This window comes from Saccoglossus kowalevskii, chromosome 10 (genome assembly GCF_978046115.1).
Source record: "Saccoglossus kowalevskii chromosome 10, keSacKowa6.1, whole genome shotgun sequence".
Lineage (NCBI taxonomy): Eukaryota > Metazoa > Hemichordata > Enteropneusta > Harrimaniidae > Saccoglossus > Saccoglossus kowalevskii.
Window position 1 is genome coordinate 29,838,345 of NC_140650.1, and position 18,458 is coordinate 29,856,802.

The 18,458-nt window shown below is 35.0% G+C and overlaps 1 protein-coding gene across 1 annotated transcript in view; it reads left to right on the forward strand.

Annotated features, from left to right (window-relative positions):
- LOC100374499 (fibrocystin-L-like) overlaps positions 1-13,453 on the forward strand; it is a 94,257-nt gene extending 80,804 nt beyond the window's left edge. The window contains exons 51-56 of the mRNA XM_085504477.1: positions 2,423-2,598; positions 2,961-3,072; positions 4,024-4,165; positions 5,432-5,589; positions 6,514-6,783; positions 11,873-13,453. Coding sequence (XP_085360603.1) covers positions 2,423-2,598; positions 2,961-3,072; positions 4,024-4,165; positions 5,432-5,589; positions 6,514-6,783; positions 11,873-12,030 — 1,016 coding nt within the window. The 3' untranslated portion in view covers positions 12,031-13,453. The remainder of the gene's footprint in view (positions 1-2,422; positions 2,599-2,960; positions 3,073-4,023; positions 4,166-5,431; positions 5,590-6,513; positions 6,784-11,872) is intronic.
- The last annotated feature ends 5,005 nt before the right edge of the window (positions 13,454-18,458 follow it).

Genomic DNA, 18,458 nt, shown 5'->3' on the forward strand with positions numbered 1-18,458 from the left:
TTTAAGAACTACTCATCACATTATAATAAAACTTTGTTCAATTGTGCTCTGGAACAATACACAGGCCTAATTAGTTTGGGGTTGAAATCTGTACATAATAATTGCTTATTTTGCATAATAATTACCCAATTTTTTTAAAACCAATTATTGCATTTCAATGAGACTTGGTATATAAATGCCTGGGAAATGCAGTTTTGAAATGAAATTCGAGCATACTAATCGCTCAATTTGCTCAATGAGTATAATTTCACATTTTATTGAAATTTGGTTCATAGATGTTCTGAGGTAATCCACAGACATGATTAGTCTAATAATGAAAATCAATACAAATTGATTATCTAATTATTATTATTTCTAATTTGTCAACAAATAAGATTTAAATTGAAGTGCTTTGGAATAAATTGGTCTGAAAACCGCAGATGTAAAATGTATTTTCTCCAAGTATTCTAAACTTCAATTATGTAGATCACATTGTTTGTTTTTTTAAGTTGTGCATCTCAAATAACAGACAAAATGTATTTTCTCCAAGTATTCTAAACTTCAATTATGTAGATCACATTGTTTGTTTTTTTAAGTAACAAATAACAGACAAATATTAGGTGCCAAGCTTCTTGTTTTTTAATATGTCTCCAATACTCTCAGCACACAGGAGTTTTTTCTAAACTTGTTAGACCCCGTTCGAACGTGGTCAATTTGTTTCACGATCAGATTCAAGATGGCCGAATGGTACCGGTAGCCATTTTTGTGCTAAAAAATCATCATAATCAAGCAATTAGTATGGATTTTGTTTAAACTTGGTACATACGTTGGACATTATAAGACCTTGATGCAAATCATTTTATTTTTCAGATCCCATTCAAAATGCCTCATTTTGTTTTAATGAATGCAGTTCTAGTGCCATATCTCTGCCATGCTTTGACTGATTATGATCAAATTTTATATATTCATTTTACATCATGTTATAAATATATAGATGTATTCAAAATGGCTGACTGGTGGCTATTTTGTTTTAATTAATGCTGTTCCAGAGCAATATCTCTCAATATGGACAAGTACTTGTTTGATCGACGATCAGATACAAATGTCAATCATTTTAATGTTAAAAAATCATATTCCTGACATGGTTATATTCCAGCTATATTATTATAAACAAAGCTATATATCTGAAATTTGATAACTAACGGGGACTGTGCCATGCATGGCTTGTTGATTTTATGCATGTATCTATATTCTGTGATGCACAACATGCTCAAATATAAAATATTGCTTTTTTGAAAACAAATAAATTACCCAAATGCTTGCACTAAGAAGCTGTTCTCATGTTAAAGGGCGGCAGTCGTCGTGCCGCGTCCTGTTCGATATGAGACTCATAGCGACGTATACAACGCGTGTAAAATACATTGTTTATTTACATGAAATTCGAACACGCGCTGCGCGACAACCACCGTGCTTTAACTATTATTATAGTATTAGTAGTTCAGTTGTCTGCTAAACTCAGCAGTCCATGCACTGTGTTTTAAAAAGTAGTGTGCTGAATTCCAAGATTCAGTCTTAGTCACATTTCTCACATCTAAACTATCATACATTGAAAAATAATCTATGAAATAGTTTGTCTGTATACATTCTAGTTTCTCTCAATGTCATCTTAAAGCTGTTCAAATTTGATGTTAATCCAACGAGACTTAGTATACATTACTTTCTGTTGAAGACCTTGAATTTTGAAAAACTTAAATACCTAGAAAACGTTGAAGTTACGGCAATAATCAGGTTGTTCTCGCATGACATTCTGTTATAACCTTTGTAAGGGAATCAAAAGGTACAAAGCTATTTGAAACAAATTAAAGGAATGGGCTAGCTATAATTTGGTAAAATTGGCAGATGGAAAATGACAAATCCGCTCATTTCCAAAATGGTAGCGAGACCTTGTGTCAGACATATTGATATGCAAATGACTACTCTGTGAAACAAACAGGGGCTGAGACTACCTGCTTAGTGTTTGTAAACACTCATTGCAGCAGCTACATTTACCACACAGTGAGTCATGTTTTGTAAATAATGTCTTAGCTGCGTGTGTATGCTGGTGTCCATAGGAAAAAAAGTATACACAATTGCCCAATCATTCTCCCATACTTTTTTATGGTACATTTATTTTATTTAAAGTACTGTTGCAGATAGGGACATGCAGCTGGTGATATAATTTTGTTGTCTGACAAGTTATATGACCAAAATACCAAATCATCATATATGGTCATTATTTCATTAAATATTTATAATTGTTAAACTATAGCTACTTGGAACCACCCTAATCATTGCTTGCTATTAGAAGCACATGTGCTAATTGTGAATACGCAGTACTTCATGCCTCCAATACCCTTCAGTACATGGAAGTTCTTTCTAAGCTTTTTTTGATTATATCCTACAGGGAGTATAGTGGTTACATTTGATGCAACAGGCTCTCCAGATGACTTGGATAATACTCTTATTGTAATGTGGGAAGATGTGAAAAATGGGCTGATATTAACGTTCAATGGGACTGAATTAGTTGCAATGGAAACCATGCAGGTCAATGGGGAGGATTACTATGGCACTAGTCTAAAGGTACCGGTAAAGTGCATAGCTTAATTTAGAATATTCCAGATAGGAAGATATATACAATTAAAGTTATATTACTCTGTAAGGGTCATTGAGATAACACAGTACATGTATTATTTGAAGAATTGTAGGCTATTATTTTGCTTGTTGCTGTAAAGGAACATTAATAAATTTTAAATATTTTTCATGCACAATGTTTATTGTATTGTTTCAAGATTTGTATACTCATTTTTGCCATGCAAAGAAAAGACTGCATCATTAATCAATATCCTTACATAAATTAGTGGAAATTTGACAAATATAATTATTAATGTTAGCACATGCTGTAGGTTCTGATATACTAAATGAAACTTTTTCTTCCTTTCTAGACTTTATCAGAATCATATGCATTGGTCATTGTTTTATCCAGCTTGTTTGGTTTTATAGCTGTTTTTACTATTGGTGTTTGTATCTATCTTATCTACAAGAAACAACACTCGGGTATGTTTATACACTTGTAACTGCTGGTATAATTGTTGTTTCTTTCTTGTCCACAAGAAAAAAACACTTGTGTGGCAGTTGCATAGATTACAGTTTTGATCCACATTGTTAACTGTTCTCACACCACTACTACATTATTCCAAGACTCACATAGACTAGTTTTGATTCCCATCGCTGACTCTTCACTAAGCAGGATAACTGCATTTTGTTCGGACTGCTATAAGCTAAAGTTTTGATCTTCAATTGCTGACTCTTCACTCAGCAGTATACTTGAAACTACATTCTTCCCAGTACTACAGTTTTGATTATATTCGTCTGCAGGCTAATTGTACAATGCATGCTGTTCTGTCCTTCATTGTAGTTATCATTTTGAATGAAGATATATTTTCTACAATTATTGGCAGCTAATTTTTTACTGCATATAGATAAAATTTATTGAGACATTCTACAAATCACATTGATAATTCCTAATCTTGTGAATAGATCATGCCATTGATCTCTAAGCATGTATTTGTGTTATCATTTGGCATGCTGGCTTTTATAGTTGTTGAGATGTATATTTTCTTTGAAAATTAGTTTATTGAAGTGGTTGATCTGCATGAATGACTAACTTCTCTTGTTCATTCTGCTGCTCATGTGAAAGAAGTCTTGATTATTTTGATTTGTATCATTTAAAAGTACTTAATATTCAATTTCTTAAAAGATTGAAATATTGAACAAAAGTTTTGCTGTATAATATGAGGTTATTACGAGAATACCTCAAAGTATGCATGAATATTAATAGAAAAGCTTGTGCAATATTATGTTTCTCTTGCACACTATTGACGTTGCTCTGAATATAGGGACATGGGAGTGGAGTGATAGCATAGAGCTAGAGATGTAGCATTAATAGAGGAGCTTGTGCAATATTATGTTTCTCTTGACTTTTGTTCGTTTATCTTGTGTGAGCAGGCAAAGATGTGGTGCAGGCTGAATCAATCCCAATAACAGATAAATTCCCAGATAAGAGAACAATTTCCGAAAGATTACTGGGGGATAATACCAGTGATTGTAGTAGTGAGTCTGGTATAGCAAGTACTCCTGAAACATTTGAGTAAGTAGACAACTCAATCTTAATTATCACTGTCACTACTTAAACAAAGTTACTTTGTGATAAACTTTTTGATTTCTGTTCATTTCTAGCTCCCCTTTCAACTTTGAGCTTATCATATTAGTGATTGTCTTCTTCATCAATTTTTTTATTTCCTGTTCGGACACAGTCTGGAAACGGGGACTCGTGTTTTGACCTCCGTGCGTGCATCCGGACCTGTATCTTAAAAATGCTTGGACCAATCACAATCAGACTTCACACATACATTATACATGACATTATACATATACACATCCATTTGTTTTATGATCTGATTCAAGATGGCTGAATGGCAGCCATTTTTGTATTGAAAAATCATCAAAATTAAGCATTTCTCTGCTGTTTACAGATGGGTTTTGTCCAAACTTGGTATATACATTGGACAATATAGGAGCTTGATGCACATCATTTTGTTTTTTAGATGAGATTCACAATGGCCGATTGGCGGCCATTTTGTTTTAATGAATGTGGTTCTAGTGCCATATCTCTGACTTGCTTTGACTGATTATGTTCAAATTTTAAAAATTCAGTATACACCGTGCCATAGATATACAGATATATTAGTTTGACGATCCTATTCAAAGTGGCCAAATATCAAGCATTTATGGATGGATTTTGTTCAAACTTGGTACATACATTAGTCATTACGAGTTCCTAGTGCACGTCATTTTATTTTTCAGATCGGATTCAAAATGGCTGACTGGCGGTCATTTTGTTTTAATGAATGGGCTTCTAGAGCCATCTCTGACATACTTTGACTGATTATGTTCAAATTTTATATATTCATTATACATCATGTTATAGATATATACCGGTACATGTATTCAAAATGACTGATTTTGTTTTAATTAATGCTGTTCCAGAACAATATCTCTCAATGTGGACAAGTACTTGTTTGACGATCAGATACAAATGTCAGTCATTTTAATGTTAAACAATCATCATAATCATATTCCTGACATGGTTATATTCCAGCTATATTACTATAAACAACACTATATATCTTAATTCAATAATTAACGGGGACTGTGCCATGCATGGCTTGTACTTTTTCGACTTCTTCTTGAAAACTACAAGTCTGATTGCTTTGATACTTTGTGTATATGTACCTTGGGTAGACCTCTCTCAGATTTGTTCATTTGGTGATGATATTTCCTTTACCCCAAAACACTAAAACTGCTTTTTATCTATTAATTATTTTACCGGTATTGTGATCATGTTTTTTTACAGATTTACCAAAGAGGATTTTGAGAGCATGAACGTATCAAGCAGACCAGTCAGTGCCATGTCTGCGCGATCTGGTTTCAACACACCAATCAGATCTCCAACTATTATAGTTGAGTCTCTACCACCTGGTTCCGCCACACCCTCTGGTAATCAAGAAACTGGTGAGTTTCAATGCATAGAGATGTGTCTGTTGGTACATACTGATTTGGTTCTAACATGCACTCAGATCACAAACTATTATATAGGAGCTGCTACCATGTGGTGTTTTGAGAGGTGTCTGGCTCATAGTGAAATATAATAATTATATTACAGCATTTGGGATGGTAGTAAATATAAAGTAGATTTAGAACTTTATGATATTGGTCATGTTGACAACACTTGATTTCACTATCTCAGCACAATTTGGTGGTGGAGGCGGAGTGTTGCTTGCTATCAAGCTTGGTCTCCTACTTTTAAGTTTCACTCAGTTTGGCACAAAGGGAGTTTGGCTTCATAATTCAGAGTATTAAACATCATGGGGGACAAACTAAAAGTTCATTTCCATGGAAACAACTCTCGTTACCCTGTCTTGTTCCCCTTTTAACTGAAATCTAATGGGTAAATCTGTAAAGTATTAAAATATCAAGAATATTTTCCACAAGTTGTACTTTTGGGAATTGTTTCAATACCATGTGATATTTGTGTCTTTTGAATGGTCATTTATTATCCTGGTCACAGTACTTCATCAGTAGACATCAATGTAAAACAATTGTTGGCAAATAGAACTAATGAATCAAGAACCAAAAATTTTACGAACTTTTTTTTAACTCAAAATAGTAAATGGCGTCAACTCAGTTTTGGTTTCTGAACATTATGGTGGTGACAGTATTAAAGCATTGATCATTCCAGCATCATAAACTGTTTTCTTCAGTTTGGGAATTTTATTGCATTCATGAAGACACAATTTTGCAAACGTCATTGTTGTGGGACCTCAAAGAGATTTCCTTTGCTACAAAATGTCACTGACTTGCAAAAATTTATTTAGTTGATCCATCCTAGTAAATGTTGTTACCTTTGTGTATTTATATATTTTTTTCATTTTCCAGAACTAGATGTGAATGAAAGCATGAATGTTATTGCAATGAATGATGATCACACCTTCAGTGGACTTGGCAATGTGGTGGTCAGTTTGTCTGGCAGTATGGACAGATTGAGAAATGAACTTGTCAAAGCATTGCCCAGCAAACTGAAAGGGAAGCCGTTTGTGTTTCTGCAAGAAACTTTGAATGTTCTGGAAACTGTGAAAGAGAGTAAAGTTGTTGTATCTGAGATCTATGGAGGTGACTGTATTATGCTGAAGATGCTACCTGATTCTGGTGAGTCCTTGTAGTGGCACACAGCTCACATTCTATGTATGGAAATTTTACCTCCAAATAAGGTAGTATGCATCTTAGTTGCACAACTCTTATACTCCTAATATGGGAATTGTATTTCCTAATAAGGTAGAATGCTTCATGGTCACAAACATTACTAATGTGGAAATTATATTTCAAAATTAGGTACCATGCTTAACAGAGTTACATAGCCAGAAAATGAAAAGTGCTTGTCTGTTTGGTGATTATTGTTAATTATGAGAAATTTTCTATTAAAAGTGGACATGTTTGTTGAAATTATGCCTGTCAAATAAAATTGTATATTGGTGTAAATGGCAGGTAGACAGATGACTAGCTAAGATGGTTCTCCCTCAATCAATCACAAATGTTCTTGTTGGGCTACTGATAACAACTCCCCTGTAAGGCTACTGATAACAACTCCCCTGTAAGGCTACTGATAATAACTTCCCTGTAAGGCTACTGATAACAACTCCCCTGTAAGGCTACTGATAACAACTCCCCTGTAAGGCTACTGATAATAACTTCCCTGTAAGGCTACTGATAATAACTCCCCTGTAAGGCTACTGATAATAACTCCCCTGTAAGGCTACTGATAATAACTCCCCTGTAAGGCTACTGATAATAACTTCCCTGTAAGGCTACTGATAACAACTCCCCTGTAAGGCTACTGATAATAACTTCCCTGTAAGGCTACTGATAATAACTTCCCTGTAAGGCTACTGATAACAACTCCCCTGTAAGGCTACTGATAATAACTTCCCTGTAAGGCTACTGATAATAACTTCCCTGTAAGGCTACTGATAACAACTTCCCTGTAAGGCTACTGATAACAACTTCCCTGTAAGGCTACTGATAACAACTCCCCTGTAAGGCTACTGATAATAACTTCCCTGTAAGGCTACTGATAATAACTTCCCTGTGAAGCTACTGATAATAACTCACCTGTAAGGCTACTGATAATAACTCCCCTGTAAGGCTACTGATAATAACTTCCCTGTGAAGCTACTGATAATAACTTCCCTGTAAGGCTACTGATAACAACTCCCCTGTAAGGCTACTGATAATAACTTCCCTGTAAGGCTACTGATAACAACTTCCCTGTAAGGCTACTGATAACAACTTCCCTGTAAGGCTACTGATAACAACTCCCCTGTAAGGCTACTGATAATAACTTCCCTGTAAGGCTACTGATAATAACTTCCCTGTGAAGCTACTGATAATAACTCACCTGTAAGGCTACTGATAATAACTCCCCTGTAAGGCTACTGATAATAACTTCCCTGTGAAGCTACTGATAATAACTTCCCTGTAAGGCTACTGATAACAACTCCCCTGTAAGGCTACTGATAATAATTTCCATGTAATGATACTAATAATAATTTCCCTGTAATGATACTGTTGATAAATTCCCTGTAATGATACTGTTGATAAATTCCCTGTAATGATACTGTAAATAATTTCCCTGTTAGGCTACTGATAATAACTTCCCTGTAAGGCTACTGATAATAACTTCCCTGTAAGGCTACTGATAACAACTCCCCTGTAAGGCTACTGATAATAACTTCCCTGTAAGGCTACTGATAATAACTCCCCTGTAAGGCTACTGATAATAACTCCCCTGTAAGGCTACTGATAATAACTCCCCTGTAAGGCTACTGATAATAACTCCCCTGTAAGGCTACTGATAATAACTTCCCTGTAATGCTACTGATAACAACTCCCCTGTAAGGCTACTGATAATAATTTCCCTGTAATGATACTAATAATAATTTCCCTGTAATGATACTGTTGATAAATTCCCTGTAATGATACTGATAACAACTCCCCTGTAAGGCTACTGATAATAACTCCCCTGTAAGGCTACTGATAATAACTTCCCTGTAATGCTACTGATAACAACTCCCCTGTAAGGCTACTGATAATAATTTCCCTGTAATGATACTAATAATAATTTCCCTGTAATGATACTGTTGATAAATTCCCTGTAATGATACTGTAAATAATTTCCCCGTTAGGCTACTGATAATAACTGCCCTGTAAGGCTACTGATAATAACTTCCCTGTTAGGCTACTGATAATAACTCCCCTGTAAGGCTACTAATAATAACTTCCCTGTAAGGCTACTGATAACAACTCCCCTGTAAGGCTACTGATAATAACTTTCCTGTAAGGCTACTGATAACAACTTCCCTGTTAGGCTACTGATAATAACTTCCCTGTAAGGCTACTGATAATAACTTTCCTGTAAGGCTACTGATAACAACTTCCCTGTTAGGCTACTGATAATAACTTCCCTGTTAGGCTACTGATAATAACTCCCCTGTTAGGCTACTGATAATAACTTCCCTGTAAAGGCTACTGATAATAACTTCCCTGTAAGGCTACTGATAATAACTCCCCTGTAAGGCTACTGATAATAACTTCCCTGTAAGGCTACTGATAATAACTTTCCTGTAAGGCTACTGATAACGACTTCCCTGTTAGGCTACTGATAATAACTTCCCTGTTAGGCTACTGATAATAACTCCCCTGTTAGGCTACTGATAATAACTCCCCTGTAAGGCTACTGATAATAACTTCCCTGTTAGGCTACTGATAATAACTCCCCTGTAAGGCTACTGATAATAATTTCCCTGTAAGGCTACTGATAATAATTCCCCTGTTGGGCTACTGATAATAATTTCCCTGTTGGGCTACTGTTAATAATTTTCCTGTTGGGCTACTGTTAATAATTCCCCTGTTGGGCTACTGATAATAATTTCCCTGTAAGGCTACTGATAATAATTTCCCTATAAGGCTACTGATAATAACTTCCCTGTTAGGCTACTGATAATAACTCCCCTGTAATGCTACTGATAATAACTTCCCTGTTAGGCTACTGATAATAACTCCCCTGTAAGGCTACTGATAATAATTTCCCTGTAAGGCTACTGATAATAATTCCCCTGTTGGGCTACTGATAATAATTTCCCTGTTGGGCTACTGTTAATAATTTTCCTGTTGGGCTACTGTTAATAATTCCCCTGTTGGGCTACTGATAATAATTTCCCTGTAAGGCTACTGATAATAATTTCCCTATAAGGCTACTGATAATAATTTCCCTGTAAGGATACTGTTGATAAATTCCCTGTAATGATATTGTAAATAATTTCCCTGTAAGGCTACTGATAATAATTCCCCTGTTGGGCTACTGATAATAATTTCCCTGTAAGGCTACTGATAATAATTCCCCTGTTGGGCTACTGATAATAATTTCCCTGTAATGATACTAATAATAATTTCCCTGTAATGATACTGTTGATAAATTCCCTGTAATGATACTGTAAATAATTTCCCTGTTAGGCTACTGATAATAACTTCCCTGTAAGGCTACTGATAATAACTCCCCTGTAAGGCTACTGATAATAACTTCCCTGTAAGGCTACTGATAACAACTCCCCTGTAAGGCTACTGATAATAATTTCCCTGTAATGATACTAATAATAATTTCCCTGTAATGATACTGTTGATAAATTCCCTGTAATGATACTGTAAATAATTTCCCTAATAGGCTACTGATAATAATTTCCCTGTTAGGCTACTGATAATAATTTCCCTGTTAGGCTACTGATAATAACTGCCCTGTAAGGCTACTGATAATAACTTCCCTGTTAGGCTACTGATAATAACTCCCCTGTAAGGCTACTGATAATAATTTCCCTGTAAGGATACTGTTGATAAATTCCCTGTAATGATACTGTAAATAATTTCCCTGTTAGGCTACTGATAATAATTTCCCTGTAAGGCTACTGATAATAATTCCCCTGTTGGGCTACTGATAATAATTTCCCTGTTGGGCTACTGTTAATAATTTTCCTGTTGGGCTACTGTTAATAATTTCCCTGTTAGGATACTGATAATAATTTCCCTGTTGGGCTACTGATAATAATTTCCCTGTAAGGCTACTGATAATAACTTCCCTGTTAGGCTACTGATAATAACTCCCCTGTAAGGCTACTGATAATAATTCCCCTGTTGGGCTACTGATAATAATTTCCCTGTAAGGCTACTGATAATAATTCCCCTGTAAGGCTACTGATAATAACTCCCCTGTAAGGCTACTGATAACAACTCCCCTGTAAGGCTACTGATAACAACTCCCCTGTAAGGCTACTGATAACAACTCCCCTGTAAGGCTACTGATAATAATTTCCCTGTAATGATACTGTTGATAAATTCCCTGTAATGATACTGTAAATAATTCCCCTGTTGGGCTACTGATAATAATTTCCCTGTTGGGCTACTGATAATAATATACCTTTTGGGCTACTGTTGATAATTTCCCTGTAATGATAAGGTTGATAATTTCCCTGTAAGGATACTGTAAATAATTTCCCTGTAAGGCTACTGTAAATAATTTCCCTGTAAGGCTACTGATAATAATTTCCCTGTTAGGATACTGATAATAATTTCCCTGTTAGGCTACTGATAATAATTTCCCTGTTGGGCTACTGTTAATAATTTTCCTGTTGGGCTACTGATAATAAATTCCCTGTTAGGATACTGATAATAATTTTCCTGTTGGGCTACTGATAATAATTTTCCTGTTGGGCTACTGATAATAATATACCTTTTGGGCTACTGTTGATAATTTCCCTGTAATGATAAGGTTGATAATTTCCCTGTAAGGATACTGTAAATAATTTCCCTGTTAGGCTACTGATCATAATTTCCCTGTTGGGTTACTGTTAATAATTCCCATGTAGGACTGCGGATAATAACTACCCTGTTGGACATAGAACTTATTTCACAAGGTTGTAAAGTAATATGACATGTGGCACTAATAACCTGTGTAGTGTCACATCAAACTGAGTTTGACATTTTTAAAATACTTTACAGAATATTGTGTTTTAACAACAGTATGAATCAATGTGTCATAGATAGTGTCATGAAATATGAAACAGACTTACATATCCCCCTCCCATAATATGTACTGCTACTTCCATAATGATAATAAAAAAAGTTTCTGCTGTTCTTTGTGCTGTTTAAATTTATGATGTAATTTAATTTGTTCTCTCAATTTGTTTTCCAGCTGCTGAACGTTTCTTCTGCCGATGTGGTGCTGTATCTCAGATAGATTGCACACTGTGTGGAAAGCAGTCTTATTGCAGTGCAAAGTGCCAGAGTGCTGATTGGCCAAAACACATGCTAGTATGCCTGAAGGCTGACAATAAACTCCTTTCACAATGAAACATACGGCACAAATGATATTCAGTTCTTGTACTTAGACACAAACCTACTATTGCGTAATACTGTATACTCAAAACCTGTCTAAAACTGAAAACTGTCGAAACTGAATTCTGCGAAAACCAGAACCTGTGTAAACTAAACTTTGCCTATACTAGAGCATTATTTAATCTAATCCTGCAAAAACCATGATATATCTGAGCTGAATTCTCCCTGAACCAGAATCTGACTTAACCGAATCCGGGGAAAAAACATATCTAAACAAAATTATATGTATAACCAGAAAAGTAAACCTTTTTTTCCAATTCCACATACTTACTTCTATAGAATTGTTTTGATTAGAACCAAATTCTTCTCTTGAGATTTTTGTGTTCAGCAGTGCAATGGTTGCACTATAATATACCCTTTTATAATACTCAGAGCGTAGTCACACCTTTAAATAGTGGAATGATCAACAGTGTATTTTATATTGTATACGGAACAATGTCATTTATATTGAATACAGTACATGTAAGATTTGACTTATTTTGTACAACTTTCTAGCTGTCCCTGTACATACCCCTATGCACTTCAATAGGTGATTGCAGGCTCCGAAAATGCTTTGTGAAAATCTAAATTGTTGCCGACTGATTTGGAAACTCTGAACGAAGAAGGTACTGAATGTTGTGTTATAAACCTTGCTTGAATACAAAAATGTCTAATCTTGTTATTCAGCTTGACATCTTACAGTGGCAAAAATAACAACACAAAGTAAGCAGGGCCTTAGTTGATGACATGGCAATCTAATAAGGTGTAGAAATTTGATTGCACAAATCCTGGTAATCACCTCTGGAAATACATAAGGCTGTGGTGTTTCCCCATAAACACAGCACTATACTTGGGGCTAACTGTCAGCAATTGAGAAGTTTGGTCAATTTGCAAGTTTATAAAATCATTCAACCAGGTTGGCAAATTTGGTATACATTACTATTTTGAATATCAACCTGGTAAATAATCATTATCTGAAAAATGTTTCAAACCTTGAATCATGTTGAAACTTAACCAAAACCTTTGCAATGTATGGACTTCCAACAAATAAAGTAGTTCATTTGTGTATAAACTTCATGTATACTATAAAACATTGACAGTGACAGAGAAGGCATTCTGACTCATTCAGTTATATCATTTATTATCTATTCATATTTGGAATTTGTATAAATATATAAAAACGCTAATTCATAGAATGATTTTTAACAAAATGGTGAAAATTCACCGTTGCATAATATGATCATTTATGTACAACCATATTTGTTAGTTATGAGAAGTATAATTAAGGTTGCTGTTTTTATATTATATATATATATGTTTGGAATGTGTAGTTGTTTGTTTTTTATGCAATTATAGATTGTTGTTGGCACAATAAAGATTGATTCATCAGAACATGCAATTGTAAGGCTACTGATAGTAATATACCTGTTAGGCTACTGATAATAACTCCCAATTTTGAGCTACCGATAATAATTCCTCTGATACAACCCGTACAGCCATCTGTCAGGTTTTCATTCCATCCATGGTTGACTTCCTGTCGGCTCAATGCCTGGGTGTAGTAGGCATTAATTCCCTTATTTGATTTGAATCCTGCTCGGCCAGTGGACTGGCTTAGTACTTTGGTATGGACTACAGATGGCCAGGGGCTCTGGTACTGTGTCTTGGCACAGACCCTGTGCAGTTCCATATTCAGTAGAGAAATGTTTTTGCCACATATGACCAATAGTATGTTCCTGTACGGTACCCTTACTACTGTCAAACAATTGCTATGATCTATTTTAGGTATCATTTGACCACTAGTATCGTTTCTGTAGGGCAGTGTCTGGCAATTGTTCCTACTCCATAGTGGTTTGCAGACAAACCTTTGGTATGGTTCCCACTATGGACCTCCTACTAGCTTGTCTGGTATGGTTCCATATTTGGATTCTGATTTTATATAATGAGTAGTGCATATTTCTCCATACAGAAAGCCTTGGATGGCATACGTTTTCTGTAACCTTGTTTCAGGCTCATTATAAGCATAGTTAGGCGCTCCCCATCAACCCAGTATAGATCTTTTTGTTCAATATCACTGTACCTGTCAGGTACAGTAGTCCTGAGTCTTGTGTGTCATTTGTCACCCCAAGTTGGTTTGTACAAGTTTCTGACACTTTGAATGTGGCCTCCATTGCTGCCAAAGGAAAGCCCTTTTGCATGTCCCACTGCAAACTCATCCTAAAACTAAACTTGGCAAAAGTATTTGCCTCCACACAAGAATTATTTAAATCACTTATCCTTCTCACCATCAGTGCCCTCTTCTCATCATGAACTAGTTTCGTTTATAGTCTGCGCTTTCTTTCCGAAGATTGGGGCAATAGCCAAAATTTGTCAGTAAAATCCAAAATTAGGGTTCATTTCCAGCAATATTGAATATCAGAAAAAGTGCAGAAAAAATTGAGCGAAAGGGGTGGTGAAAAAGTTATACTGCACCAAGGATTACATTGGTTTGGCTTTGCACGGAGTGGATGGATGTGATAACTTGTTAGCACATAGCATTATGTACAGGCAGTTGTGACTGCCCACTAAGTAGAGGATTCTGGAAGGTTCTCACCAGCACCAGTGGTTTTTATGAGGTTGATAAATGTTCTTGTGTGTATTTAACCGTACTCTGGCTGGAACATAAAGCACTACAAGAGAACCGTACAGAAACTGAAGAAAAAATGACAGATGTTTCAAACACTATACAGAGGGGACATGGACAAAAAAACTCGCTGTCATATGAATGTGTCTTGTCTGGAATATATATATGTATGGTTCTCATGAACTATTACCAGCCAAAAGTTTAAAATAGACTAAAATGAGAGATGAACCACTTAAAATCCTGTAAACAGTTATTTTAGAACTCAACCCTATGCGCAATATGAATAAAGTACAAGGTAAATAAATTCAATTCAATGTAAACAATAAAACACAAACATTTTGGTTTTGTACTTTTGTCATAATTTCTTTCTGCTAATGAGGTGATGGTTGATCCAGGATTAAATTTTAAAAGCCTGTATTACCTCTGTACAAAAGATTGCTTTTAACCACCGTAACTTAAGGGGTTTTACACTCTTGGATGAAGGTTGGATTCCAGAATGTTTCCAGGGCCTTTTTTCTCTTAATTGTTTTTTTATTTTTTAACTCGCTGTAAGGATTTACGTGGGCAAAATGTCTTCACAGACCCTTTCATGGCTTTTACCGATTCGTGTAAATGGCCTTGCTAATATTGAGATCGAAACAATTTTTGACATTGAGTATATCAGTGTTTTGGTCAAACAGGGGACTTCTCACGGCGAGATCAAATCCCGGAGGGGGCGGGGGGGGGGGGGTCACTGGCTTTTCAGTTTAGTAGGGGTGTGGAGCCAGTAAGTAAAACCCCAGACCCCATCATAGACAAATTTCACCCCAAAAACCATACTTCATTATAGAACAAATAGTGATTTTGTATATCCCATCAGAGACCAAATTTTCACTAAATTTATTCAGTTATAAGTTGAATCTACTCATCAATAGGACTCATCAATAAAAGTACTGAAACTCGTGTAAATACATGGAAATTAACAAAAACAGACCCCCACCCACCCTGACATTGAACCTTAAACCAAACCTTTACCCCATTCTAGAAAAAAAACAGCTAAAATTAGACCCAAAAGGACGGCACGTCTCCATAATATGATTTGCATTATTAAGTACCCCCTCAGGATAGATGACGGTTGGCTACAACTACATACAACTAATTTTCGTTACAGACAATGAAAAATCTGACTGTTCTATGGTGTGCATAGCAGGTCAACCGCGAGATCATTAGGTAGATGAAGCGTGGGAAAATAACTGACTGGATGCATTGTTGATTCCGCTTGCTTTTGATCTATTATCGTTAAGTTGGACCCGCGGCAGTATGCCCTAGCGCGTCAATGAAACGAAAAGCCTCTAATTGAAAATAGGATTTTGATTTTCGTTGTTTCATCTGAAGACAAATTACAAACTGAATGACAAATTGTACTGAAAATGTCAAAACTCTAGGCTAATATCGCTATTGAAATGCACAGAAATTGTGGTTCCTTGTGAATCCGTGACACCTGGTGGCCATTCATTGATATATAAAATGCATGGCACATAAAGTAAATATTATTATGCCAAAAAATCATTTCTCAATATTGAAAAAGACAACGGAAATTGAATTTTACCAATATTTTCAAATGCGCATTAATTTTGTCGAATTGAAATAAAAAATAGAAAATTACATTAGCTGCGGTATATAATACGGCCATTTATTATTTATTTACGAACGTTCCCATGAACATATATCACAATATGTGATGAATTCAATATCAAACATCAAACAAAAATATCCCTCTACAAAAATATGCATTTCATCAATTATCTACAGAAAGAATGACCGAGCTGTCAATCACACTATTGAGGAATATTGACAACACCACATACATTGATAACAGCAACATTGAAAGTGATGTACACCTAGTAGATACAGTACATCTTACTGATTAAGGCACAGCAACATTAGTGAAGAATATTAAAGATATTAATGGACCACTCATTGGGGTCAACAGATCATATAGAAAGGGCCGACACTTCAAAGCCTACAACCAGAGGAATACAAGAAATCAGTATAAAAACAAAAACAACATGCCATACCCAACAAGAGGAAACCCATATCAGTCTCCAATGACTCCTTTCCCAGGTATGCCATTCCATTTTGACTGGGCAAAGACCAAACTTCAACTGATGATGGACATGACAACAAACAGGAAAGCAAATCATTCTTCAGCTCCAAGAAAAAGGAACATTTCCCAGAAAAATGCACTATCACTGTCAGACTGAAACATACAAAATGTGAAAAGAAAACTTGACGATGGTGACTTTATAAAAAAACATAACATGCCATGATATCATTGGTCTCGGTGAGACATGGTTGAATAAAAATTCTCACAGTTCCCTTACAATACCAGGATACTACGCCCGTTCAGTTACTAGGAACAGCCAACAAGGAGGAAGAATATCTATACTGGTGAAACACGATCTATAACAAGTGAAAAGAAAATGTTTGATGATATACTATGGTGTAAACGTAAAAAAGGAATTCTTCAGTTTAAAAAAAAGACATATATCTTTATTTAATTTACAATCCTCCTTCAAATTCAAAACACTGCCGAACTGACTTTTTGATTACTTGGAAGCATATCTTTGTAATTATTCTAAATGTGGAGATATTATAATACTTTGAGACTTTAATAGCAGGACAGGGAATATGACTGACTTTGTAAATACTGATGGCGACTCATTCATGCCTACCCCAAACTGTTATACAAATGATGATACCATATTACAACGTGGTAACAGACACACTTATAAACACACACGGTAAATCACTATTGGAACTATGTATGAACACTAATATTAGAACCCTAAATGGAAGAATTCCTGGTGACTCATGTGGTAACTTCACACGTAATCATTACAATGGCAATAGCACAATAGGTTATGCTTTAGCTTCATCAAACTTGCTCTGTAATTTTAAATATTTCCAAGTTCATAATTTTACCATCTTGTCAGATCATTGCCAGATATCATGTTTGTTTACATTAGAAAAATTCATCAATTTTCTAAGAAAATTAATTCAAAATATAACAAAAATAACCTCCCTAAAAGTTGGATCTGAGACAAACTGTCTATCTTTGATTATTATGAAAACTTATCATCTGAAAAAACTCAAAATTTAATTAAAACTTTCTTAGACAACAAATATAACTTGGATAACGATGGAATATATGATGTAGTGCTGAATTTCAACTCAATTATTGGTGATGTAGCTGATCAAACCTTTAAAAAGAAGAAATCAAACATCAAAACAAAACGAAAACAAAAACATAAACAGAAAAAGTGGTTTGACAAAGATTGTAGAGCCCATAAGAAAGACTTGATTTACTGTGCTAAACTGATTAGCAAACAACCTTTTGATAAAAAGTTAAGAGAAATATATTTTGTGAAGAAAAAGAAATATAAAAAATTGATCAAAACTAAACAAAAAAAGGGAGAGCTGTTAATTGTAAATAAATTAACACATTTGAGAAATACAAATCCCAATCAATTTTGGAAAATCATTAATGAATTGAAAAATTCTCACAAAAATCAATCTTATCCTATTTCTGTAGAACAGTGGGAAAAATACTATAAAATATTAAACAAAGCTGATCAGAACAACAATAAAATAACAGAAAAAGAGATAAAAAATGCTATTAAAAAACTTAATAAACAAAGCACCTGGTTATGATGGCTTCTGCTCTGAGCTTTTGAAATACAGCTCAGATTCCTTGATAAAACCATTAAAAAAACTTGTCTGGAATTTAACCAAAGTCGTGGAA